The 27,271-nt window shown below is 43.9% G+C and overlaps 1 protein-coding gene and 1 non-coding gene across 2 annotated transcripts in view; one reads left to right on the forward strand and one right to left on the reverse strand.

Annotated features, from left to right (window-relative positions):
• The window catches only part of SLC9A9 (solute carrier family 9 member A9), a 560,068-nt gene extending 546,792 nt beyond the window's left edge, over positions 1 to 13,276 (reverse strand). Inside the window, exon 1 of the mRNA XM_056114177.1 lies at positions 13,035 to 13,276. Coding sequence (XP_055970152.1) covers positions 13,035 to 13,209 — 175 coding nt within the window. The 5' untranslated portion in view covers positions 13,210 to 13,276. The remainder of the gene's footprint in view (positions 1 to 13,034) is intronic.
• On the forward strand, positions 10,505 to 10,608 carry LOC130023831 (small nucleolar RNA U13). Its single transcript, XR_008792500.1, has one exon. It is a non-coding gene; the product is annotated as a small nucleolar RNA U13 (small nucleolar RNA).
• Positions 13,277 to 27,271: the final 13,995 nt, after the last annotated feature.

Raw genomic sequence — 27,271 nt, forward strand, 5'->3', positions numbered from 1 at the left:
TTGTTGTTACTGTGTTTGGCATATCGAATATGTCATGGGTAGCTTGCCAGGCTCTGCTGTGCGGGTGAGATACTTTCGGTAGCTTGCCAGGCTCTCCGAGAGGGGCAGAGGAATCGAACTCGGGTTGGCCATGTTGGCTGTGTGCAAGGCAAACGCCCTACTGCTGTGCTATCACTCCAGCCCATGTATATATATGACTTGAGCACTAAGAGTATTTGTTGTGTTTTCATGACCAAATGATGTTCAGAGAAGAGCAGTTGTCAGAGATGGTTGATTTCGTATCCTGTTCTATTTACCATATATACATTCACATATAATATATTATAAACAATATACATATAATGGGCTGGAGCGATAGCACAGCGGTAGGGCATTTGCCTTGCACGCAGCCAACAAGGCCAACCCGAGTTCGATTCCTCCGCCCCTCTCGGAGAGCCCAGCAAGCTACCGAGAGTATCTTGCCCACACGGCAGAGCCTGGCAAGCTACCCGTGATGTATTCAATGTGCCAAACACAGTAGCAACAAAGTCTCCAATGGAGATGTTACTGGGCCCACTTGAGCAAATCGATGAACAACGGGAGGACAGTGATAAATATAATGTGTAACAGCTGAAGACCTCCGGGCCCCAGCCAAGGCCATGCTGGGACCACTCTCCACACACATGGATGAGCTTCACGCATAAAAGAACTGGCAGAGGAACCCAGGTGTGTGGGACCCGGGGCTGAGATCTCCAAGCCTGCACGGTTTGGAACTGGACCTGCCAGTAGCTAGACAGTTACACCCACCAACTGCCGTGTAACCCCAACAACGGCCAGAATCCAGAGATTATCACACTCAGCTCCCGGAAGCGCGCGGCTGCATTTGCGGCCGTGTGACATCTTATCATCTCATTCCTACTTTGGACAAACTGGCAGGCTACCGAATGTAACCTGCCCACACAGCAGAGTCTGGCAAACTCCCCGTGGCATACTCAATATGCCAAATACCAGTAACAATGAAAGGTCTCATTCTCCTAACTCTGAAAGAGCCTTGAATATGGCATTTTTCTTAAAAATCTCAGGGCTAGGACGAAGGAGACGTTACTGGGGCCTGCTCGTGGCAATCGATGAATAACAGAATAACATCTATATTGTATATATAATATACGATTATGGACTGGAGCGATAGCACAGCAGGTAGGGCGTTTCCCTTGCGTGCAGCCAACCCAGGTTCAATTCCTCTGTCCCTCTTGGAGAGCCCGGCAAGCTACCTTGAGTATCCCGCCTGCATGGCAGAGCCTGTCTAACACCCTGTGACATATTCAATATGCCAAACACAGTAACAACAAGCCTCACAATGGAGACGTTACTGGAGCCCACTTGAGCAAATCAATGAACAACAGAAGGACAGTGATATAATGCTACAAGATAAGATTATAGGATAACATTGGTTTGTTCCTTCTGCCTTGCCACAGGGAGCTTAGGTTTATTGGGTTACTCCCATCACAGTGCTCCCATTCCTCTGTTTATTTGTAACCTCTTTCTTTGTGCTCTGCTTCCCCAACTGGTCAATCACCTTTATCTCCTAATCAGACTCTGTTAACTTTTAAATATTGCTTTTCTCCGTTCCTTAGTCCTATAATTTAATTAACACCTTAATTCTATTTCTTGGGCTGGAGCAATGGCACAGTGGTAGGGTGTTTGCCTTGCACGTGACAGGCCTGGCTGAGCCGGGTTCGATTCCTCCACCCCTCTCGGAGAGCCCGGCAAGCTACCGAGAGTATCTCGCCCGCACAGCAGAGCCTGGCAAGCTACCCATGACGTATTCAGATATGCCAAACACAGTAACAACAAGTCTCACAACAGAGACGTTACTGAAGCCCACTCGAGCAAATCAATGAACAACAGGAGGACAGTGCAGTGCAATTCTATTTCTTAATATTAGTCATTTTGTATAGACACAGTAAGAGATACATTAAGCTTGTTGGGCAGCTCTCCTGGGGCCATCTTGCTATAGATCCCAGACTACAGTGTTCAGGCCAGATTAATCTTTCCTAACCCTAGCAAGGTCCTAATCTAGTTGTTACTTTTTGGATCATGACAGAATTTATCCACGACCATACTCTTAACTTATAGTTTAGTATTATGGTGATTTGACCTGGCCCATTTCGATGCCAGGGTAGCTCACAGCTTGCCCTGGGACCATTCAGTCCCCCATCAAAACCCTGGTTTTGGAGTGCTAGGAAATAAGGGCAACTGAGGCTTCAGTCAAGAGAACAGATGCCCGGGGTGAATATCATTCAGAGTCAATTAACTCCCAAGTTACAAAAGCATAGCATTAACTCTCTTCCCGTGTCTATACAAAAAGGACATTGCTCTGAATTAACTAGGCAAAGGACTTAAGGAGAAGAGAAAAGCAATCTTTACAAGTTAACAGAGTCTGACTAGTAGATAAAGGTGATTGACCAGTTGGGGAAGCAGAGCACAAAGAAAGAGGTTACAGATAAACACAGAGGAATGGGAGCACTGTGATGGGAGTAACCCAATAAACCTAAGCTCCCTGTGGCAAGGCATAAAGAACAAATCAATGTTATCATATATATGATCAAATCATCAAGGAATATATCGGCATATACATGCATCATCTTTAATGAATGGATTTCAGAACGATGTTCAAATGCAGACCTGAAAGTTCTTTGGCCATGGCAAAGCCAAGATGACCGCCTGTATCAAGTTTCTCTGCTTAGTGCTACAGTGATGAACAGCACAGAGGTCCAGGCCTTGAGTGGAACCTCATCAGACTAACACAGGCTCATAAGTTACATGACCTGGGAAAGAATTCACCAGCCTAAAGCAAATGTAGGTAATATGGGGAAGCCCAGAGGAGTGGGTTTTGTAGTTCCTTCACAGTCTGTGCCAACAAAAAAGAGTCTATATAAATGAGGCATTTTCCTTGAATAAAACAGGAAGGCACATCCTTAGATGGTTATGTTCGCATTAAGTTTGTTTTAAATGATTAAGCTTGGCTAGTGTAGTGGCGGGGGTCGGGGGGTAGGTGAGAAGGACCTGTCCCAGGGGACCCAGCCCTGGCAGCTGGCCTCCACGACCCAACTGCCACCACGCTCCAGACCGCTTTTTGGATGCTCAGGCATGAATGAAATCCCTCATGCATGAATGAAATCCCATGGAAATGCAGAACCTTGTGACCTTGGAACCCTGAACCTCCCCAGAGGCTCAATGGGACCCGGGAGCAGAGATCCTCTGCCTGCTTCCCCCAGTCTCTGGCGACCCAGAGGTCACACCCTTAAGCGACACCCTGCCAGTCACCTCCCCACCCCAAGGGACCCAGCTCCGGCAGCCTACTTCCACTACCCAACCACTGTCATGCTCCAGGCCGCTTTCCAGACCACATGGCCGCAAAAGAAACACATCATAAGACACTTCCTACCCATTTTCCACAATTACCACACCATGTTTGATGGGGTTCCGACAACAGGCAACAAATCAAAGAGAGAAATACATATATATGAGCCCAGCAAGCTACTGAGAGTATCTTGCCCGCATGGGCAGAGTCTGGCAAGCTCCCCGTGGCATATTCAATATGCCAAAACCAGTAACTATAATAGGTCTCATTCCCCTGACCCTGAAAGAGCCTCCAATCATTGGGAAAGACAATTTTGGAGAAGCTGCTAAAATCTCAAGGATGGGATGAATGGAGATGTTACTGGTGCTTGCTCGAGTAAATCAAAGAACAACGGGATGACAATGATATAGTGTAGTGGGCACTGCTGGCGGCCAGTCCAGCACCAGGCCCAGTTTTTCTCTTGTCAGCCAAGTCCTGAACCGCCCAGGTCTCCACCATCTCACACACAGTTGGGGTTTGAGTGGCATCACTCTGCATCAGGAATGTCCTCCTGTTGATCCTGGTTCTAAAGGGGCATTTGACTCCACTTAGGCCAATGCAACGTGAAGGGAAGCTTGTTATGGATTTCTTAAAAATAGAAAGTCCAGAAGAGAGGCAGAGGAGAACAGAGCTTTCTTCTTCCTCGTGGTAGAGCTGGGGCTAGCTTGGGCACTAGAAATCAGACTCCTACACACTTACATACTTTGTATTTCCATATGGAGGCAATAAATGCCCAGAGCACTTGAATCTGGTTCAGTCAGGATTATTGGGATCAGCAGGTGAAGACATTCAAGCCAATATGAAAGTTGATTTTCTTTGTTAGCAAGTGAATACACAGGATCCCGGAAGGACAAAACGACCCTAAAGAGACGGGGGAGGCTTTGCAGAGATGATTCTTTCCTGTAGGAAGAGTTTGTCCGATGGAGAAGTAGGAGTAGGATGCAGAATCCAGAAGCCAAGGTCCAGAGCTGCACAGCGGCAGCTCAGAAAGAAGCTCTGGCACAGCTCGGGGGCAGATGGGGTCCAAGAGGAGAGAGAAGCGGCAGGAAGGTCTGGAGGAAGGACTAAGGAGAACCTGGCTAGAGGCAGCTTGGATGTCACTGGGGGCAGAAAAAGTAACACGGGGAGAAAAGTCTTACTGAGGAGAGAAAAAAAAAACTGGAAAAAAGAGGGAATGAACATGAGAACGGTCAGCATTTGGTCGAGGGAGAATTTGCAAAATCTGCAGAGAGGGTTTTGGAGATGAAAGGGTCTCTTTACTACTTTTCCCATAAGAGACTGTGATTTTATTTCAGTTGCTCATGTTCAAAAACCATAAACGAGGGACTCAGGGGACTGCAGAGATAGGACAGCCAAAAGAGTGCTGGTCTTGCATGCAGCCAGTCAGGGTTCAATCCCTGGCACCCCCTTGAGTCCCGTGAGTCCCACTAGGACAGCTTCCTGAGTGCAGAACCAGGAATAAGGCCTGAGCACCCCAGGTGGGGCCAATAGATAAATCAAATAAAAATCCAATGTGAAATGAAAGAGGAAATGGTGTGAAGAATATTCTAGAAAGTGAGAGCAGGGGTTGCTCTTTCATTGTCCTGAGCTTGGACAGTGGTGGCAGCTCCAAAAGTCCTAATATTTTGCCTGATACGCATCCACCTCCCCCACCTAATCACAACACTAACAGAGATGATATGGGTGTGATTTTCAAAGGCAAAATACTTCTTCCTTCATTTTCTCTTCTCTTCTAACAGCCGAGGTTTTTAGCCTGTGATGAGTCTGGGGAAGGGAGAACCGAAAGTAAAAATATCCAGTGACTTCTGGTTATTTAGGGCTTTTGTTCTTTCTCTGCCCTCCCACCAACCTTCTAAATTCAAAGGATAAAAGGGAAGTGTGGGTGTTGGAAAGGGACACGGTTTATTGTGAAGTGCAGCTCCCTGTGGACTGGGAAGAAGAAAAGAATCCCATGGCGGGTTCACACCAGGTCAGGAAGAGTGTCCAGACCACTCCAAGGTGGAATGAGCACCAGGGAGCTAGCCCGTCTTGGGGAAGTCACTCTGAGTTTAATCTTCTCCAAGGAGAGGGCAAAGGGGAAATGAGAGTCAGACCAGTCAGACCAGAGAGGAGCCCAGTGCTCGCTCCCACCTCCACCCTTTCCTGCACACGAACATGCACACTCAGATAACATCAGTGTGTGCACAAGTGTGCAGTTACACACTCAGACAAAGCACATGTGCGGGCACGTAAACATGCAGACACACTCATACAGCACACATGCATGCACATAGCCATGCATAGCCACATGTTAATGCAACAAGCACATACATACACGTATACACCCTTCTACAACACACATGCACTCAACCATGTTGGCACAACGCAGTTCACAAAACTTTGGGGATTTCTAACATAGCACCATAGAAACCATCCTGGCCACCAGCTCATACAGCTAACACCCTTCCTTGCAATCATCGTGGGAAGTTTACAGAAGGAATAAAAGAGATAAAAGTTATCTATCCAGCCACACACTGACTAATCCAAGATGATTTTTCATTATAATATTGACACAAAACAGTTCCTTTTCTTCCCAAACCAGGAATGGAAACACGGCATAGTATTGCAACAAGAGAAAGATAGGGATTCTCCAGTAAATGGAGACTGTCTCCTCAACCCTTCTTCATCACAGGCAAGCACTAGAAAGAGAAAGAAAGAACTAGGGACAAAATAAATAAAGACGAAAGTAGGAACCGCCCATGCAATTTTATCTTCCTGGTGAAGTAATCGCAAACTTCTGTGTGATTACCAGAAATCCCTAGAATGTTTCTTAAAATGTAGATTGCTGGGCCCGTCCCAGGTCTCTGGGAAGTGATCACAAAATTGTATTTGCATTTCCAACAAGCTCTCCAGTACTGTGGCTGGAAATGGCGCTGGGACGGTACCACAAGAAGCGCTAGTGACAACAACACTCCCCATCCCCTGAGCCTGTCCCAGCCATGAAGTTTGTGCAGCCCATGTTGGCTCCAGCTCATGCAAATGAGGCTGGGAGCCCAGAAGCACCAGGAATGATTCTGCCTTTAGACACTTCCACCAAAATGCAATCCAGGGGCTAGAGAGATAGTACAGCAGGTATAAGGCTTCACATGTGGCTGATGCCAGTTTGATCCCCGGCATCCCATATGGTCCCCCCAAGAACCACCAGGAGGAATTCCTGAGTGCAGAGTCAAGGAGTAACCCCTGAGCATTTCCAGGTATGGACCAAATATCACCCCACCCACAAATGCCATACAATTCAGCCAACGAATAATAAAAATGACAGGAATAGGATCAGTTCCCTCTCGAGCTAGTGCCAGCTCTATACACACCCACAAGCCTTTCTGTCAGCCACAGCTATTTCAACCTGGGTGATTGTCAACTTGCTGCCTGATTCTCTGAGGCTAGGGCAAGTGCTTCTGGGTCACCCCATCCCTTTGTCCTGGATGATTCAACCAGCTAAAGACTTTCACAAGACCCCTCCATGCTGGGCTTTTGCTACGGACAATAGAGCATTCCCCAAGGTAAAGAAAAACTGAACTATTATTGTTTTCTCCCCCATATCCTCCCACTCGTAGCTTCAAAGGACAGTTACGAGAAGATAGCCATGATCAAAATTTGAGAGCACCGAGGCAAAAATGGCATTTTATCTTCTTATTCTGAGCAGTCTTGAGCAGAGAGTACATTTTCTGAACACGGTGCCTATTTGTCACAGATGTGGAAGAGATTAACTTGAATGGACAGTGTGAGAGAGCTCACTATCCATATTCCTTCTGTGAAGCTCCTCAGGCACCATCGTCTGGCCCAGGACAGATCATAACCAAATAGCAGTGACTCTAGTAAACCTGTGATGATGTAAGCGTGAGACCCAAACCACAACAACCAAACTTGGAACTACGTTTGTCAAAGAAACAGGCCAGGGAATGGGAGGGAACTTGGGGACCACTGGTGGAGGGAAGTCGACATTGGTTGGTGGGATTGGTGTCAGAAAACTATACACCCGAAATTCCAATATGTATAAGTATGCAAATCATGGTTCCTTGATATTAACAAATTAATCTGAATGCAAAAAATAATTCAAGAACGTTTCGAAGAGATAGTGCAGGGGTTAAGGCACTTGCCTGCCTCCCACCAACCCTGGCTCAAATCTCCAGCACCACATACAGTTCCCTGAGCACCAGCAGGATTCACTCATGATCACAAAATAATGAGCAACAGGTGAGAACTGCCAACACTGCCCAACCCCACACTGCTCCCGCCCTCCCACCCTCCAAACACACACACACACACACACACACACACACACACACACAAATTGTCAGATTTTAAACCACAAAACCCTTGACCAGGAGCTAGAACAGCAATTAAGGCGAACCGTGGTCTTCATCTTTGGTACCACATGGTTCTCTGACTGGATACAGCCCTGGTGGTCCCTAGCAACACACAGTCCGAGCAGCACTGCATCCTCAGACTCTCGTAATGAAGCACCATCCTGGCTGTCCAAGAATCACCCATGTGGACCCCAGGGTGCCTGGGCAGAGCAGCCCTTGGGAGCCCCCTCCAAATTAAGTAAAAACCCAATCCACAAGAGAATCCCAGGGTTTTCTCCATAAAGCTCTCTGCAACTGAGTAAGTGAAGAGCCTAGTAGTGAGGGCCCTGTCGACAGGGGCAGGGCACAAATCCTGTCCACAGGCTGGTGTTGGTGGCAAGGCTGGGCTGGAACAAGGGGATGGAGCCGCACCACACCCAACCACCCAATTTGAACCCCTGTCAGGATGAATCAATGCCTTGCGCTTAACAAGAAAGATAGATGCTAAACTGCAATTCACCCACGGTACAGCTAATTTCAGTCTTGAAAAAAATGCAGTGACCGAGTGAACTAAATTAACTCTCTGAATCTGGTTCATACACTTCAGAGCAGAAGGAATAGTTTAATAGTTTATGGGACATGGTTTAATGAACACAAACTCTCAGCTCTGTAGCCTGAACTTTGCTTCTACCTCCTAAGCAGTAGGCAAAATTCCCCATATGGTTCAGAGATTGTCCTTCAGACTAACATCAGCCCAACCACGGCCTAACTCTAAGGGATGTAATCTGCATTGTCCTTAAGCTCAGACTACCAAGCCCTACCAAGAGCATTAGGAAGGCTCTTAAAGTGAGACCCCAGTGATGTGTAATGGAATTTTTAACGCTCTCGAGGAACTAGGAACAATTTTTCTTTTAAGAACAGTGAGTAAGGGATGCAGGGCCCTAAGTGAGCAGTGCTAAGTGCCCTAGCTGCTGTCAATCAATATTTGACCGATAATAGTCATTTAAGCTTTTAGGCTAATTTAAATGAGTATCACCATACTTTACGTATTAAACCAGTTTTGGATTCTAATTCTTCAAGTCTGAAATAATGAGAGCTATAGAGTGTCATGAGATATCATTGCCCATTACTGTACCTGGTGATGCAAAAATGAATGTTATGATTCACTTGAAAGTATCCTGACTCTTAATACCCAGAGGAAAACTTTTTCTCAGATTGTATCAGAATATCTAAAATATCGTCAATAAACACAGAGCCAAGGTGAACATAACACATGAGGTTTTGGGAGTTTATACCCGTTGGCATGGGATTTATTTGGAAATTATTTTGGAGACAACTTGGAAATAATTTCTAAGGATGAACTAAAACGTCAAAATTTGGGGATATTTTTCTAACAAGATCTATTAAAGTCATTTAAAAGCTCAATTGACCCTCTTACATTTGTTTATTTTGAATATTCATTTTGCAAGCCCCTGCTCCCTAGAATTTTTAATTGTATTTTCAGAAATACTTACTAGAGGCATCAATATTGATTGTGTCTTCAGTGACATTTGACACACACATGTTTACGGTGCTAGCAGAAAGGCAAAAGGTAGGTTGAGCTGAAGTGTAACACGAAATTTGGTGCTTGAGGGGGAAAAGAAGTAGGTCTTCATTAAAAAAAAGGCAAATAACTGTTCCACAAACAGGATGAAAGCAAGGGCAACTGTCAACTCAAGTCAGGAAACCACTAGCCATGTTCTCTGATAAGCACTATTCCCAGCACCATGCGTCTTGAAATATATCTCACAGAAAACATATCTGTCTATAGGATGGAGATAACTGAGTACATTTGACTCTCAAAGGCTCTTCTTTAAAAACAAAGCAATCTTTAAAAGCTTAACTTTGGGACCAAAGCAATAGTACAGCAGGTTGGCCACTTGCCTTGCATATGACTGACCTGGCTTCAAATTCCCCACTCTGTAATGGTCTCTGGAGCACCACCAGCACTGATCCCTGCATCAGAGAGAGGAGTAACCTCTGACCACACAGGTTAGTGTGGCCACCATATCAAATACATAAAAATGAACTTCTGCATAGATTTCATTCCTTGCCCATTGATGAACAGGCTAGACTGGGGCACAAACCCTGGGTTTCACCCTGGGATGATGAAGAAGTTCGTATAAATCTTATTGTCAAATAGCACTTTGGTATTTCCTGGAAAACAGAACCTATCTGATGGGTCTGGAGAGCATGAACAATCTGAGGATGTTTCTGGATCTTACTGATACGTCCTCTTTTTCAGAATGAACCCTCAGGAATTTATTTACTTCAAAATATCCTTGGTATCTCAGTAAAGACACCAAAGCTAAATTCCAGCTCGGCCGCAAATTTATTCCATGACCTTCCCCTCCTAAGTCTTCATTTCCTTATCAGCAAAACATGGGTGCTGGGCTTAGATTGTCAAGGCTCCTTCTCAATCTACGAACTCATTTACAGCTACCAAGCAGCTCTTTCATTTGACATCTGCTTTCTGCATGTCCTTTAAAAGTTTATTAGATGGTACACTCTTGCTCTTCTGGCATAGCTTCAGACTACCTCATTATTAACACAGAGAGATAGCACCTAGTAAACATTTCAGGCGTGACAAACATTTAGATCACTCTGAAGAAGAAATATCTGCGATGCTTATTGCCATCCATCCATATGGACTAGTTTCAAAGATGATCAGTGAAAACTCAGTTAAGCTGGACATAAGCCTTAATAGGCATGTGATTCCTACTGGAGTGGTTACTCAGTTTAGAAGTTCTCCTTTTGGATCCTTTTCCAGTGCATAAGCATAATGACTGGGTATTCACACATTTGCGTGACAGGTGCCTCCCTTAAATCTTGCTACATATTTTACACATTATCCATCTGATGTGGAAAAAGAAAAAAAAAACAGCTCCTTTTCTGATAACCATTATTTCTTTGTATAATGGGGGGCTAATGATAATAAAAACCAAAATCTCCTTAAATTCAAACCACTATGATTGTATGTCGATAAAAACTTTAGTAGCACTAAAATGAAATTCTTTTTTCATATAAATTCACAGATAGAGTTCAAAATGATTCAAGGGTGCTTAAAATTCTAATAATCAAATAGCTATTCATGTATACACATGTTCTCACAGTTCTGATACTCCTTTTATACTGCCCTATTTCAGAACTTGATTTTCAGGCCTTTCCCATAAAAAAAGTACCTAAAAGACAGAAATCAGCCTAATGGAATCCCTTTATTTTAATATTAAGCCTAAACTGCCTGAAGAATAGCAATTTGGAGAAACACCCTGTCGGCTAATAGGTAACACACTAATATTTTATTACTTCAATCGCGACTTAAAATGATTCCAAGGAGCTCAGGGAAATTAAAGGTTATGTGGAACATTTCAATTACACGTACTCAGTGTTGTGAATACAGCATTTGGATTTTAACATGTCATTTGCATTGAAAGTTTCACAAAACACTTTCCCCATCCTAGATAAGCTGACAAGAGTAAATGAGTCATAGTTTGATCAACAGTGGTGCAGGAGATCAGGATTTCCCTCAGATAAAGGTTGGTCTTTTTAAAAATTGTTTTTTATGTGTTGTTTGGCTAAATCATTTGTGGTCCCTAAATTTACTGCCAAGAATCACATTGTTTCTGGCTTCTCCTATTGCAGCCCACATCAACTCTGATGATTTATGATCCCCACAGGTCCAGAGAAGGAGCCTGGTTCATGGAGGATGAAGGGGCGCAGAGGCTGGAGTCGGGGGATCACAATTCCCCCATCTCCTTCTTTCTGTGCGGCTATTTCTCTGCAACCGCGCTATGAGACTTCCCCCCCAAGAACAAAAGCTGTGTTATGTGCTTTACACCCTTCCACTCAAGAGAATCAGGTCTGTGCACTGAAGAATCCCGCTCATCAGCCTCTTGAGGGAAAGGACAGGCTGAGCCTAGAGCATCCGCCTGGATTCATGTGTCCCACAGAGGGTCTGACTCCCCCACAGGGCGTTTCATGGTCTCTGATCATGAGCGCACAGGGCCAGTCCCAGGAGAGAGGATGGCTCTCACACAGGACACGTGTTTGCTCTGTTTCCTGGAACTCAGGATAAAGGTGTCAGGACTCTAAATTGAGAGGAATCGTCCATGAAAGGCTACTCTGCACTAAGAATGACAGCAGAGCTCATGGGCTTTCCTGGCTTTCCCAGCAGGCTGAGAAACGAGGGGTAAAATGAACCACCTCATCAAGAACATCAGTTGTCAGTGCTGTTTTGCATTTTACATGAAGAGACGAGAGCTCAAACTGGATCATCTCTGTCACATTTGATTAGGTTTCCCAAAAGGAATGATAGGTTAAATCACACACGGAAAAAACAATACCTCGGAACTTTGAGAAGTTAAACAAGTGGTTTTTCTACATCCTGACTATATATATATATATATATATATATATATACACATATATATATATGCATGTCTGTACAAGTTAATATGGATAATGAATAACACTGATAATTATGAATTAGAAAGCCTGAAATCAGGTTGAGAAAGAACTCTGTAAGGAAGAAATCCTTGTTTGCAAAAGGAAAGCACGGTTCATAGAATTAAAATGAATTGGGACACAACTACTCCAATAAAAATGGGTGGAGTCTATTCCTGCAAGTTTTCTTCTTCAGACTAGTTGACATAAGAAGTTTTGTTCCAAGCAGTTTGAAATGATGTTATTTCTAGAACTTTCGGACGCTCCCCAGCTCTCCAGCCCTCCTGTGAAAGAAGGCTGTGCTTTGCGACTTCCTAAATGAGAGCCTTATAAAAACAAACAGCCCTCCTGATCCCCTGCCCACAGGACAATGGCCTCCAAGCTGTCAACAGACTCACATTCTGTGCTGCCCCGGGAATATGCCTGTGACATTTACTCTTGTGACAAGGCACATTTCGGCAGCTCGTCTGCACAGAGACCAGCATGCAGAACCTTTCATCCAGCTCATGACATTTCTTTCTTTTTTTTTTTTTCTTAAGTTTTTATTAGTGAGACACCATGAGGTACAGTTGTAGACTTACAAATTTTTGTGCTTGGGTTTCGATTACACAATGATCAAACACCCATCCCTCCACCAGTGCCCATTTCCCACCACCACGGGTCCCAGTATCCCTCCCACCCCCCATCCTCTCCCATCCCACCCTGCCTCTGTGGCAGGGCATTCCCTTTCGCATGACATTTCAATCAGCACCTTTTTTCCTCCAGTGCCGGGACTTTGCCATCTGAGTCTCTAAGTACTGCCCGAGCAACAAGTCTCGCACCCCTGCGACCATCTCTGCACTCACCGTACACCATCGCGCCTCCCGTTTCGTGCAAGAAGCGAAAACGATGATTTTTAAATAGCCAGATTGTCAGAATGGTGAGGATGAGCAGAAAATTAAAGACCAGCAGTTCCACCGCCCCTTGATGCTGAAACTGATAGGCATCCTCCTCGGTTAGGAGCCTCTGCTGCCTCTCCATCCCCAGGCTCAAGCGGCAGATCCCTCTAGGTTTGCCTGGGGTATCCTGGCTGCCTGGGAACCTCCGAACTGAAAGGCTGCCACTTCACTTGCTACTTCGCGAGCAGCTTCTGCCTGGGCTTAGTATTCAGCCGGCTTCTAGTTACCACTTCCTGTTTCTCTCTTAAAGCAGCCCTGTCTCATTCCCAACTCCAGATAGCAGAGCGGCTGCCAATGCCACCCGGCTGTCAGTAAGTGGGAAATGGGCACTGGTGGAGGGATGGGTATTTGATCATTGTATAATTGAAACCCAAGCACAAAAACTTGTAAGTCTACAACTGTACCTCATGGTGCCTCACTAATAAAAATTTTTTTTTTAATTTGAAAAAAAAAAAAACAAAAAACCTGGGCTCAAGCTTCTCTTAGCTTTTTGCTGCTGCAAGAGTTTCACCCTGTATGCCCTGCCACAGAGGCAGGGTGGGATGGGAGGATGGGGGGTGGGAGGGATACTGGGACCCGTGGTGGTAGGAAATGGGCACCGGTGGAGGGATGGGTGTTTGATCATTGTGTAATTGAAACCCAAGCACAAAGATGTGTAAGTCTACAACTGTACCTCATGGTGTCTCACTAATAAAAATTAAAAAAATAATAAGTGATTCACGCCACACAAATTACTGAGCAGATCTGCCAGCTGTTCGTCCGAGGTCTTGAGTCCTGATTGATCATTTCAAACGAAACTTCTGAAGCTGTGCGGCTGGTGAGTCGCAGGTTAATCATGAAACAGATCACCTTCCATCCACCACCGGCATATTTTCTAAGTCCAAAAAGCGAGTTCTCAATTATTACCTAAGGCAGCTAATGTAAAAGTCTGTCCTCTCCGCTAAAGCTTGCCAGTACAAAGAAAATGGATAGCTTGCATAAACCTAACTAAATGGATAGACCTGACACGGTTTCACGGTGATTTTGCTTCTTAGGTTGAAAAGCTAGAAAGAATTTAGTAGATGACTCTCAATTCAGGTTTATATAGTCCTAAGTGCAGCTTTTAAAACTCTGAATTGATTGCCTGTTGTTGTTGTTGTTGTTGTTGTTGTTTTAGCAAAAACAAAGGAAAATGAAAGAAAAAAATAAAATCTGTTCCCATACATACAGCTATGATGTTTTGAACATATTTATTCAAAAAAAGAAAAGAGGGACCAGAGAGATGATAGGAGGGTTAGGGCGCTTATCCTGCATGCAGCCAGCCGGGTTCATTCAGTTGCCAGCAACAAGCACGGTTCTGCCAGGGACTGCCTGAATCATACTTGAGCACAGAGTCAGGAGTAGCCCCTAAACACTGCGGGGTATACAGCCCCGTAATACACACACACACACACACACACACACACACACACACACACACACTTACCAATCAAAGGAAAGAAACCAAACTTATTTTTCTGACGGAAGGAACCTCAGCCATGTCACACCTGTGGGTGTCTGTCTCTCTGAACAGTTCTGAGCTTTTGTTTCAGGCTCAGATACTCAGGACTCACTAGAATTTGCTGCAAAGCACAAGGCTCTTTTGTCCTTGGGGCAAACAAGGTGGTGCTCTGCAGACAGATTGGCCACCAGGAAGGGGGACCATAGGGTCACTGGGCACGGACATTAGCAGGGAGAAATCTGCAGGTCACCTCCAGGTGGGCAGGTTATTGCTGTCTGGGTACATATTTTTATACTAGTTGAAAAAAGCCAAAGCAAAACAATGTTGGAATCGACTTGCCTTTTTTCCAATCATTGAGATTTGTAGTCCATCCATTGTGGAGTCTTGTTAGATGCACACAGGATTAGCGAGTTTTTTTTTTTTAATCATCCCATGATATAATTTGAACTCAGGAGTGTTAATCCAGCACTCCCATACTTGACAGAATTAGTCAACTTGTACAGCGTGATTCATTAGGTAGGGTGAGTCCAAATATATCCTCCAAAAATCTTGGCACCGAAAGCTAGAGATCAGAGATATAATACACCGAGAACTAACCAGCTTTTCAACAACAAACAGCTTCACCCACAGAGTCTATCAAGCGTTTTACAGAAAACTGTGCTGTTTCAGCTTCTTCACCTTCAGCAACTTCAGAAGCTAATTTCCTCTCTGGGTTTCACTCAGCACGGGGTTTGTATGTGGGCTACAGATGTTCTTTTATCGCACTACCCTTTTTGGCAGACATATTCTTGATGACTAATATTCAGACTATTTTGAAATCTGTCATCTAATGCTTGCAAGCATTTCATGAAGCTTTGTTAGCAGGTTCCACCTTTATAATCTTGCAGTCCCACAGGTTTAGTCTTGAGTGGTTAGATTTATGAGATAATCAAAACTCAGAATTTTTCAATTTCGTGTCTTTTGCCCACAACTCCAACCTTTGTCATCACTGGTTTACTTGTGTTTCCTGTTTATGGGTAGAATAAACTTTCCTTGGTTGTCATCTTTTGACATCTCATTGTTCTCTCCTGTTAGCCAGTGAAGCAACTCAGCAGAAGATTAAAGGTCTCTGGAATGCTTTGACTGGCTCACACATTGTTCTGCGAGTCAAAGTGTCAAATTTGATCCCAACATATTCAAATCAACAGCATTCATATTTAAACATAATGGCTTCTCTTAAAACACTGTTAAGATCTGATCCCGGTGCCTCCTCACAACATATGGATGCTGAAGAGTCACATGCTCCATTAATAACCAGTTTCCCTTGACTTGCCTCCACCCAGTTCATAGTGGATGGCTCCTGTCTAAACACACCCTGCATGTGTATCTCTTGGTATATTCCAAGAGACAACATTCCCCTTGACAGTGCACTTTCCCTTAACCAAGTGTCTCAGCCTAATGTTGCTTATATTAGGATGGAAAGCTGAGAATCAAAGGAGAGTCAGAATTTTTCACCCCCAAAAAGTGCTTTAGTTATGCCTATGTTGTGCTTTATTATCACAGTATTATTTGATATTCTGTTGTACCAGTAAAACAGAATGAATTCAAAATATTCAAAAATATTTTAAAATAATCAATTTGGTATGTAATTCTGGTAGGAAATGTAATGTTGAAGTTAAATACCTAACTGAACATCTAGAAACCCCTCCTACCTATGAGAGACATAAGATTCAGAGAGGACTGGTCACATATGAAAACTTGCACACACAGTGGGAGTTAAATTTATATATGAGCTTTGAAAGTCTGAAGGCAGCAACTTCAGTTGAAGTCTGAAGAAAGTCTGAAGTAAGCAACTCAACTGGGCTTGACAACAACTTTTCTGATCTGAGTTCTGGAAGCCCTGTATCCTAGGAAATTCCTCAAACACAGTCAAACAAAGACAGGTAGGTACCCTAAAAGCCAAATTTCCCCCAAATTTCCAAATCCTATGCCATAAATAATCACTATTCTTTACAAGAGTCCTACAGGGAGTCCTTTAGAGCCAAGTTCTCTGATAAAATTGGGACAGGACTGAAAAGTTAAGCATAAAGCCCAGGGCGAAATCCCTGGTGGTTTCTCAGTCCCAGTCTTACATCCACTAGTCACTGAATCAAAGATTCTGATGACTCGATGCAACACAGTGAGGTACAGAGGGAAAAGCAGGAGAGGCTGGATATGCTGCCACATTCAGCCCTGCCTCAGCTTGCCCCTCCAGCCCCAGGACAGAAAAGAAACGAGACAAACTTCCCACTCTAGGGAAACACTATTCCACATGACCAGTCCAAAGATGGAGACCTTTTATGCTCTCACCCTGGACTCTAAGAGCTTTCTTTTCAGAGATGGGAATGAGATTTCAGAAGTGGGAGTACTGAGAAAGGCAACTTTTCTGGAGTTAGGAGAGATATTGTGCATGACCCCTACTCACTTTTAACCCAGTATATTCGGATAACAGAAAATGCGAAAGTCAACCCAGGCCCTGGGTGGGAGGAAAATCCTATGGCCTCATTTCCTTGGCCTCTCCCCCACTAATTATCCCTCTCTGACATCAGTGGGATGCTCTATCTTGTCTCCAAAAGCTTGGGAAAAGACCAGAGTAGGATGGCAATTAAGTTTACTTGAAGACAACACAATGCACAAACCCCCCAATTTTCCCATGTTCTATTTTCAAGCCCTCCATAAATCCATCTGTGAAAGTAATTAAATGAGGTGTCAATTAGGCAGTGGTAGGTGGAATGCCTTGGCCTACTTAAGCAAAACAAAACTCAAGCCAGAGTCAATGCACTTGAATCCAAGGAAATGAAAGCTACCATCACAGGGAGACAACGAAGCTTTCTCCAAACAGGTAATGCTTAAACTCTAACAAATCAAATCATTTCCTAGTTGCCTTCATTTCTAAAAGCCTCTCTACTGGGTCCTGCTGGTGGAATGCTCCTGACCACTCAGCTTGGCGCTGCCTGGCCTGAATGTATGTGTTTTCAAATAAACTACTGACAATCTAAAGGTGCCTCAGTTTACCTTTAAATACACCTTAGTTCTTCCTACTCTTAAGAAGTCAAACATAGGCATAAAACTGTCCCTAACTTAAATAAGTTGAATGTCTCCCATTAGTGAATTTCCATAAGATTTGACAAATTTCACAGAGCTGGAGAGAGTGTACGTGGCCTGAGGTACTTGCCTTGCACACAGCTGACCCCAGTTCAACCCCAGCACTGCATACGTTACCCTGACCAACACCAGAAGTAATTCCTATGCACATATTCAGGAGTAAGCCCAAAACTAAAAAAATAAATAAATAAAAATAAATTAAAGCTACAGAGATAAATAGAAACACATCACAGTAGAGCTTAATTATATAATAAATATCTGAACAGAGTATTAAGTGTCCCCCCCCCCCCCACTCCAATTCAGTGTCGTGTCTGGTCTTTCCTTTTAGCCTTACTTATCAGCATCCGAGCATCTGAAACTGAGTATCAGGAACTCAAGATGTCTCTCCGAAAGCTATTTTTTAAAATAATTATTATGGTGGCAAAGTGAAATAAAGATGATGCACACAGGTGAAAATGAGAGGATTTCTAGAATTAAAGGTCTCAGTCATTTGAGGCCCGGATAAGTAGCTTTTCCTCCTCCCATGCCATAGAGTGTGTCCTAGCCAAGCTCTGATAAGGAAGAGTCCACTGAGTTCCTGGGTGAGGCCTCCTGGACGGTGGCCCAGTACAAGAGAAGGTTTCATCCAGTGGGTCCCAGAGTGGAGGGTCCTTCATTTGGCTATACTACAGACCTCCTGCTGGCCTTGCCCCCAATGCATACTGGGTCACCATGGATCATATAGGCAGTTCCCACTGAAGAGCCCCACAGCTGTGCAGACTGGCTTTGCTCTTACCAGGGTACCCCTATGCTACCCAAGGGGTCATGGCTTCGTAACTGTATTCTTGGGAGTATTGAAGAACAAGATGAACACCCCTTCCGTCCCATTTCAGCCTGTTTGGACCCTGATCTTTGTCATCATTTCCCTTGTGTTCCCAGCCTTTTACTCAGGGCAGATTACCTCTTCTTCTGGGGAGAGGGCTCCTCATGACAAAATACTTAACCTCCATCCCTCGGTACCCTCTTCTGTCTTGTACGTCTTGGGAGTGCTGAGACATGAGAAAATTTCCACTCACCAGCTTCTTACCAATCACAATCTGACGCCTCTTCACAAGGCAAGGTCAGTTAATGCTGGCACGTCCTCAAGCCAGATGCAAACTTCAGGGGCAGAAAATAGGTGGCAGTGTTGGAGTGATACTTTAGCTGGCAGGGTTTGATCCTGGATATCCCATAGGGTCCCCTGAGCACATTCGAGTGATTCCTGAGAGCACAGCCAAGAGTAATCCCTGAGCAATGACAGGTCAAGATGAAGAGCAAAAGAGGATGCTGACTCACCAAGCTGCAGACTGCTCTCACTCACAATTCCTAGAATCAACGAGCTGGGAAACTTCCTTTATATTTTCTCTTAAGGGTCCATATCATACATGTATATTTTCTTAGAATAGAACTTCTATATTTACAAACTTAATAGCTCTGATCTCATTAACCAAAAGTCACTTTTTCCCATGACAGCTCTCTTTTATTATAAGTTTTATATGAACTATTATGGAAAGGAACCATGCTTTTCATAACCCCTCCCTTCCCTAATTTCTACATTTTTCTCCAGAGAGAAAGAGACAGGGAAGAAGAAAAGGCCCAGACCCAACACAATGAGAAGAAGCAGCTTGGAAATACTTTTTCTGAAATAAGGTATTTTCTTCTGAAATGAAATGAACGAATGCCAAGTAAATTTTTTCAGAAATTAATTTTGGAACTTCCTCAAATTTCAAGATACAGTCTTTGAGGTGGCCTTTGTTGAAGATGTCTCAACGTGGATTCCTTCAAATGCAGAGTTCAAGACAAAGACACAGATACAGATGGCTTATTTAGAAGATGACTCCAGGAATCACAAGTGAAAAAGTTTGCGTAAAGGGTAGAAGACATTTCTCAGAAAGAAAAATTGAAGTCTCATTGCAACCAAATTTATTCCTCCATTTCATCCATAATTTTGTAGGGTCTGTGCTCTTAAAAACTAGGATAACTTATTTTGTAGGTATGTCCAAAAGATTCCTCAACAACACTTCATATGAATTTTATTTATGCTTAAAGCAACTGAATTACATAATAAATTCCATGACAAACAATATGGTTTTCTCAGATAAGAAGGTAAACCATGCCCTATAGCAAGCAGAATTAAAACTCCATATCACCTGGGGACAGAAAATTCAATTTCCTTTGAAACATCATTTTCTGATAGTGATGCCATTTCTAAAGAATATGTAAATTAAAAGTTTAAAACTGCATTAGAACTTTTTGAAGACTGACCTATGAGCACATAAAATACATAAATTACACACACCCCCAAGAACTTCCTCAAAATAAATTTTAAACCCACAATAAGAGGCTGCTTGTTCATTTTAATCCAGTCAGCAGGTTTCAGGCATTGTAACAGAACAGCGTGATTTTATTTCTGCATTTAACCTACAACACCATGGGGGGTGGGGGGTGGGGGGTGGGGGATGGTGGAGAAAACCAACAAATTTACAAAGCAATATAAAGCTTCCAATGCGAATTTGTCCTTGTTGTTGTTGAAGACCAGGAATGTTTCTTTGTTGCCTAGGCTACATATGGATTCTGAAATAATGATTTTATTGTTCGATTAGAAGATTCAAGCGTCTGAGGAACACGTTCTTGTTCTTATTTCTCTGGGTGTAATAAATTGAAAGTTTGTGCTCACCTGCCTCCCATTCGGTGTTGAAGTCCTCACCCTAACATGACGCTAGGCGGAAGGGAGGCTTCTTCGGGACATGAGCAGGCACAGAGGGTAGGACTGCTGCTCCCTCAGGCCTTCTACCAAGTGTGGACAGAAAAAAATGGTGACCATGGACCTGAACGTGGCTCTTCCAAGGGCCTGTGGCCACCTTGATCCTAGACCTTGCCTCCCTCCCATCCTCCGAGTAGAGAGAAGTCAATCTTGTCCAAGCCACCCAATTAATGAAATTTTTTGATATAACCTCCCAGATGGGCTGGAGTGATAGCACAGCGGGTAGGGCATTTGCCTTACATGCAGCCAACATGGCTGACCCGAGTTCAATTCCTCCACCCCTCTCGAAGAGCCCGGCAAGCTACTGAGAGTATCTCGCCCGTTCGGCAAAGCCTGGCAAGCTCCCCATGACGTATTCAATATGCTAAACACAGTAACTGTTGGAGTACACGGAGCTTAGGTTTATCAGGTTGCACCCATCACAGTGCTCCCAAGTCATTTCTATTACTTTGTCTATAACTACTTCTTTGTGCTCTCTTCACCAACCAATTTGTAAGGTCTCATCCTGCTTAGACACTGAAGCTGTACTGTAAGTTAATATTGCCTTTCTCCTCTCCTCATGTCTTTTGAGCAGTTTACTTTAATGCAATGTCCTTTTGTATAGATACAGGAAGACAATTAATTAATATGCTTTGTAACTTAGGAATTGATTGGCTTTGAATATTATTTACTCCTGGGCATCTGCCTTCTCAACTTAAGCCTCTGTTGCCCTCACTTCCTAGCACCCCAAGGGCAGGGTCCCGACGTGGGACTGGATGGAACCAGGGCAAGCCGGTAAGTTATGTGCTACCCTGGCATCGAGATGGGCCAGGCCAAGGTGCCACAAATCTTAACTATAAGTTAAGAGCTTGATCATAGGCAAATGCTGTCATGATCCAAAAGTAACGATGAGACTAGGACCCTACTGCTAGGAATAGGAAGGATATCTGACCTGAGCACTGCAGTCTGAGATCGAGATGGCCCTAGGGGAGCAATTCTATAAGCTCAAAGTATTTCTTACTGTGTCCATACAAAATGATTTATATCATGTATGCTTATATGTTGGTCGGACAAGGAGAGGAGAAACACATCCAGGGAAATCTGTTCTAGTGTGAGTTGATCTGCTAAACGAGAATCTGCCCTAGAAGCAGTTTTCCTGTGTGTCCTGACTAGCTTGGATGAGACTGAACTTTCTCCCCTTCAAACTGCCTTCAGTAAATGATTTCAGTATATTGAGGCAGTTTCCCTTATCTCACAGGAACCTAGCTGGCCTTAGGTATGCAGATCCCAGGTGCTAGGCCAGGCCTGATCATTGAGATGTAGATGCCTGGCTCCAGGAGATTAGATTCTAAACTCTAGCAGACTGGTCTTTATTGTGCTAATCCAAGTGCTTGTAGTTTGTAAAAGGATTACTGGCCTGCGGATGTAAAGAAACGATGTATGGTTTGCCTCTATGTTCTTTCTGTAACTCCTTTTGATGACATCACTATATTGTGCCCTTTAGAGGTACTATGACCTATATAAGGGAGGTTTCAGGGCTCTCTGGAGGACACATGCATCAAAGAACCTGGGAAGATGGGGCTGAGGACAGAAGCTGAGAGAACAAAGGTGCATGTGCTTGAGGATTCCTGAGGCCTCCATGACATACATCTCTTCCATGTAATAAACTGCTGCTAAGACCAACCATCTTGGCCTCGTTTCCTTCCTTCGCCTGACCATCGCCATCGACCTCCCTGGACTGGGGAAACGGCCTGAGCTGCCGGCCCTTTTATTTTTTGTGTGATTACACAGTAACAAGTCTCACAATGTTACTGGGCCCACTTGAGCAAATTGACGAACAATGGGAGCAGAGTGACAGTGACAGTGACCCTCCCAGATAGACAAAGATGGAAAAGAAATGGCACCCAGGATACAATCAGGACCTAACAGTGTGAAAGAGATGGAATAGAGGACATAGTGTTTTATTTTTTACTTTCATTTTATTTTTTTTTCTTGGTCCCAAAGGTCTTATTGTTCTACCAAGTATTTGCAGTTGACCTATTAGCTCTCCTTCTCAAGTTCTTTCAAATTTTTTTTTATTAGTGAAACACCATGAGGTATAGTTGTAGACTTACAAATTTTTGTGCTTGGGTTTCAGTTATACAGTGGTCGAGTACTCATCCCTCCACCAGTGCCCATTCTCCATTCCAGTAGCCATCCCATCCCCCCACTCCATCCCCTCCCCACCCCATCCCGCCTCTGTGGCAGGGCATTCCCTTTTGCTCTCTTTCCTTTAAGGTCTTGTCGTTTGCAATAGAGGTATTGAGTGGCCATCGTGTTTGGTCTATAAAAATGGAATTGTTCCAGGCACTTTTAATAAAGCCAGCATTTACCTGACACCACTCAAAAATACGTTTAAAATTTCATCTTAAATGATGATCAAGTAGAAGACTTATTCCAGAGATGTGGAGCTAGATTAATGTGATCAAATGTTAATGTAATATGCCATATCAACATATATAGAGAAATCTTTGGAAGGATATTTTTTCTGAGATTTGTTATATGTGTAGCAACTTCTTTTATTTTATTGAATCACTGTGAGATAGAGCGTTATAAAGTTGTTTATGATCAGGTTTCAGTCATACAATGTTCCAACACCCATTCCTCTACCTGCGTAATTTTCCAGCACCAATGTCCCCAGTTTCCCTCCCTCCCCCCACCAAAATTACCCCCCACTCCCACTTGACTCTATGGCAGGCACCTCTCTTCTCTCTCTCTCTCTCTTTCTCTCTCTCTCTCTCTCTCTCACACACACACACACATTTTAGGCATTATGGTTTGCAATACACATGCTGTAAGGTTATCATGTAGAGGATATAGTATTTTAGCAGCAACTGGAGAAGTTCGCTGGCACTATGTTATTAAATGACTAGATAATTATGTACTTAAGCTCATTCATAGCATCCTTCATAAAATAATAGTTTTCTCAACAGATATACACTTCAAAATTGAAATTCTGGGGCTTGAGAGAAAGCGCAGTGAGTAAGGTGCTTTTCTTGCACACGACTGATCCAGATTGGATCCCCAGCATCCCACATGGTCCCCCAAGTACCTCCAGGAGCAATTCCTGAGTGCAGTGCCAGGATAACTTCTGAGAATCACTGATGTTACATAAGAACAAAACAAAACACGAAAATTGAAGTGCAATAAATTATTACTACAGATTATCTATACAAATGTATGATAGTTTTTTAATACTAAATGAAGTCATCTTTCTAAAAGCAAAAATCTCTTCCTAACTAGAAATTTCTTACTTAAACCTTGTCTATTTGTATACTACAAGGATGTGAAATGTTAAATTGCAAAGAGCATCACCAATTGCTAGTCAGCAACTTAAGAATGAAATAGCTTTGAAGTCTACGGAAATCTCCCTTAGAACATACTGATCTGTGTGTGGAAAATAGAGTTATTCTGCTTGAGACTCTGCAGCCTGACCTCAGGGCTCGTGCTTCCACCAGTTTACCCAGAGGTGGTCAATAACAAGAGAAAATATTGAGAAAGGACATGGTCCCACCCTAAAGACAAGATTTGTGGTGAATTATGCTGAAGAATGTGGCTTGGAGACCACCCCAAGTGTGGCTTCCCATCTCACCCCAAATCCACAGGCAGGCTGAGGAGAGAACATTCAAGGTTTTATAGGTTTATAAAACAGTCAGATAGGTTTGCTGGAAGTAAATTATTAAGCAACTAGATAATGTGAATTTAAGTTCATTCTTAGCATTCTTCATAAAATAGTAGTTTTCCCAATACACTTGTGTTTCAAAATCGGAGTGTTGGGGTTGGAGAGAGTACTGTGGGTGAAGGTGCTTACATGGCATGTGGCTGACCCAGGTTTGATTCCTGGCATCCCTTTATGGTTCCACAAGTATCACCAGAGTAATTCTGAGTGCAGAGCCAAGGAGTAACCGCTGAGCATCACTGTGTATGCCCCCAACCAAAAATAAATGAATAAATATCATACCAAAGGAACAAATTGATGCTGGTAGTTTTACTTCTTTTTAATGATCTCTTTCGATCTATAATTGTCCCATTCCTGTCAGCTTCCTCAAAGTCTTCACAGTAATGCGCAATCATATGTAACCAAGTACAATGAAATTTAAAAACTGCCTTCTCCTTGGGGCCAGAGAGATAATACAGTAGGTAGGGCATTTGCCTTGCATGTGGTCAATATGGGTTTGATCCCCAGCACCCCTTTTGGTCCTCCAAGCCTGCCAGGAGTAACTTCTGAGTGGAGAGCCAGGAATGAGCCCTGAGCACAAACCCAAGACAAACAAGCAAATCAAAATCCCCATGACAAGAGTCCTGGACAGAAAGATTGACATCATTGTCAACTGACTGAATCCTACAACACGGATGATTTTGTTTAGGGCTCTATTTTGGCTTAAAGACATGACACGGAGGACAGAGAACTTGTGCAGGTGTCAAGGCAATTACCCTGTGTGCACGTGGCTCTGGTTTGATTCCTGACACCCCACACACAGAATGGTTCCCTGAGCACCACTGACTATGCCCCAAATCCAACAAGGAAAATGACAAAGACTCTTGCATAAATTTCATAAGTCCCTTTGCCTGACCCACTACTCCCTTTGTGATTGAAGCTATTGCTGGAGTCTCTGAAATGCATACCAAAAGCAGATTTTTTGATTAAAGTAGTTTAGAGCCACTTGAAGATGCATATTTAGAGCTGGGCTTTCCCAGAGACTAAAAGTTTCCCTTGCTATGCCTACAGAGAGTGCCCCATTTTGTAGTTTGATGAGGGAGGCTATTTTGAGGGCTTGGGAGCACTCCTTCGTTTTTGTCATAACAATCAAAGATTTAATATTCCATCCATGTCTAGACTGCATATGGCTTTGTGTCCACTGCCCAGCCAACTGCAAGGAAAGCCTGCATGGTAAAGTCCCCAATGACTCCGGCTGCTAACGAAGGGGCTGCACAGGAGAACGTGTTCACACCGGGGGCCTCAGGAGGCCAAGAGAGAAGGACCTTTGAACTTCCAAAGTCCAGCATGGGCCCCTTTCCAGGGCTAGTCCAAAAGCATACACATGTTGGTTGATATGTCCTTCTCGAAGGTCAAGAGACGATCCTGTGAGGAAGAGGAGAAATATGCCCTCATCAGTCTTCCAGGTGGGGGATTTATAATGGAAGAAGAGATGACAATGAGATACCTACAGCTACGAGAATGTCACAGCTGCAGACACCTTCCTTGAAAAATAGTCTGGAACTCCAACTTTACTATTGAGATCATTGTAGAGCAAATGTTTTTCACAGATCTTCCTTAAAGACCTCCTATTTCCAGTAGCCAATCCAGTACCTCCATCCTTGGAAAGAGAACTGACCATTTCTGTATCCCAGCAGTAATTGTATCTGCACACGGCACAAATACTCTTGCATGAACACTCTAATGTATGGCAAGTCCAGAGGTTCAACCATGGAGACTGGAACAGAGGCACCCGATTAGATAGAAACATGTTGGAAACGCAGCTTCTCCCCCCCCCCCCCCCCGCCCCCGGCCATTCTATTAGAAACACCATAGGGACTGGGTTCAGAATACATGTACTGGGGCTGGAAAGACATTGCAGGAGGTGGGGTGTTTGCCTTGCCCGTGAGTGATTCCTGAGTGCAGAGCCAAGAGTAAGCCCTGAACATCACTGGATATGACCTCCAAACAAACAACAAACAAACAAAAAATTTGTGTGTAGTGATCCTTTCAATGATTCTGATGTGCACCAAAGTTTCAAAATTGCTTTGAGATCCAAGATTTGACTTGACAGATGTATGGATAGATTAAGCAATAAATGACTCATCACAAGGTTACAAAAGAACCAATACCAAAAAAAAGAAAAGAAAAAGAAAAAAAGAACAGAGCCCCAGACACAAAAGGGCTAAAGTCTGGCTTAAAAAAATAGTAAAATAATTGGTGTGTAGCATGACATGAACATAATATCACACATAACAAATCCAATGCCTTTGGGTAGCAATTAATTAACCCAGCCATGGATAAATCCTCTGTCAAACAATGTCTTTAAGGGGAAAAGTGTGTAGCAGAGTTATTGTTTGTTCCATTTTGCTCTTTCTCCTTTCTTTCTCCTCTCTTCTCTTTCCTTTTTTCTGTGCCGTGCGCACAGACGATAAACATCCTGCTCTTCTGCCAGGCGTTGCATCACTGGTCCCTGGGGTTCAGCCCTGGGTTCCTCTGCAGGGTCCCCAGGGCAGTCTTCTCCCTCATCATTCCTCTGACTCCTCCCCTTCATGAGTTCCACTCCTCAATTAGCCTGTTTTGTTTTTTTAACAATGATCTTGAGTGGGGTTCTCCCCAGTACGTGCTCTTTGACACAAGAGGCATATGAAGACGAGTGACTCTCCCAGACATCTGGAGCCATAGATAGTTGCTTCCCCCACCCCCCACCCCCCATCCCTTCTTCCGTCTTCCTCTCTATCCTCAGGAAGCTCTTGCAGGACCCAGAGGCATTTCCCCAGTCCACAGTTCTCCATTCTAGCTCCAACTCCACCCCAGCTGCCCAGAGGCCATGGGAGTCCAGTCTGGTCCTTCTCCCGCTGCCCTTCTTCCCGATCACCCTCACTGACCTGCTTCCGCTTTCTCCTTCCTTTTGTGTTCACTTTCCCTCGCTCCTTCCGTCTTCTGCCCTGGTGCCCCTCTGACCTCACACTCTTCCCTTCTCCACCCTTCCCTCCTTGCATGTCTTCTTCCAGCCCTGCCTAATCAGGAGGGGCTAAGCCACT

This window comes from Sorex fumeus, unplaced genomic scaffold (genome assembly GCF_029834395.1).
Source record: "Sorex fumeus unplaced genomic scaffold, SorFum_2.1 ptg000024l, whole genome shotgun sequence".
NCBI classification, from domain to species: Eukaryota; Metazoa; Chordata; class Mammalia; order Eulipotyphla; family Soricidae; genus Sorex; species Sorex fumeus.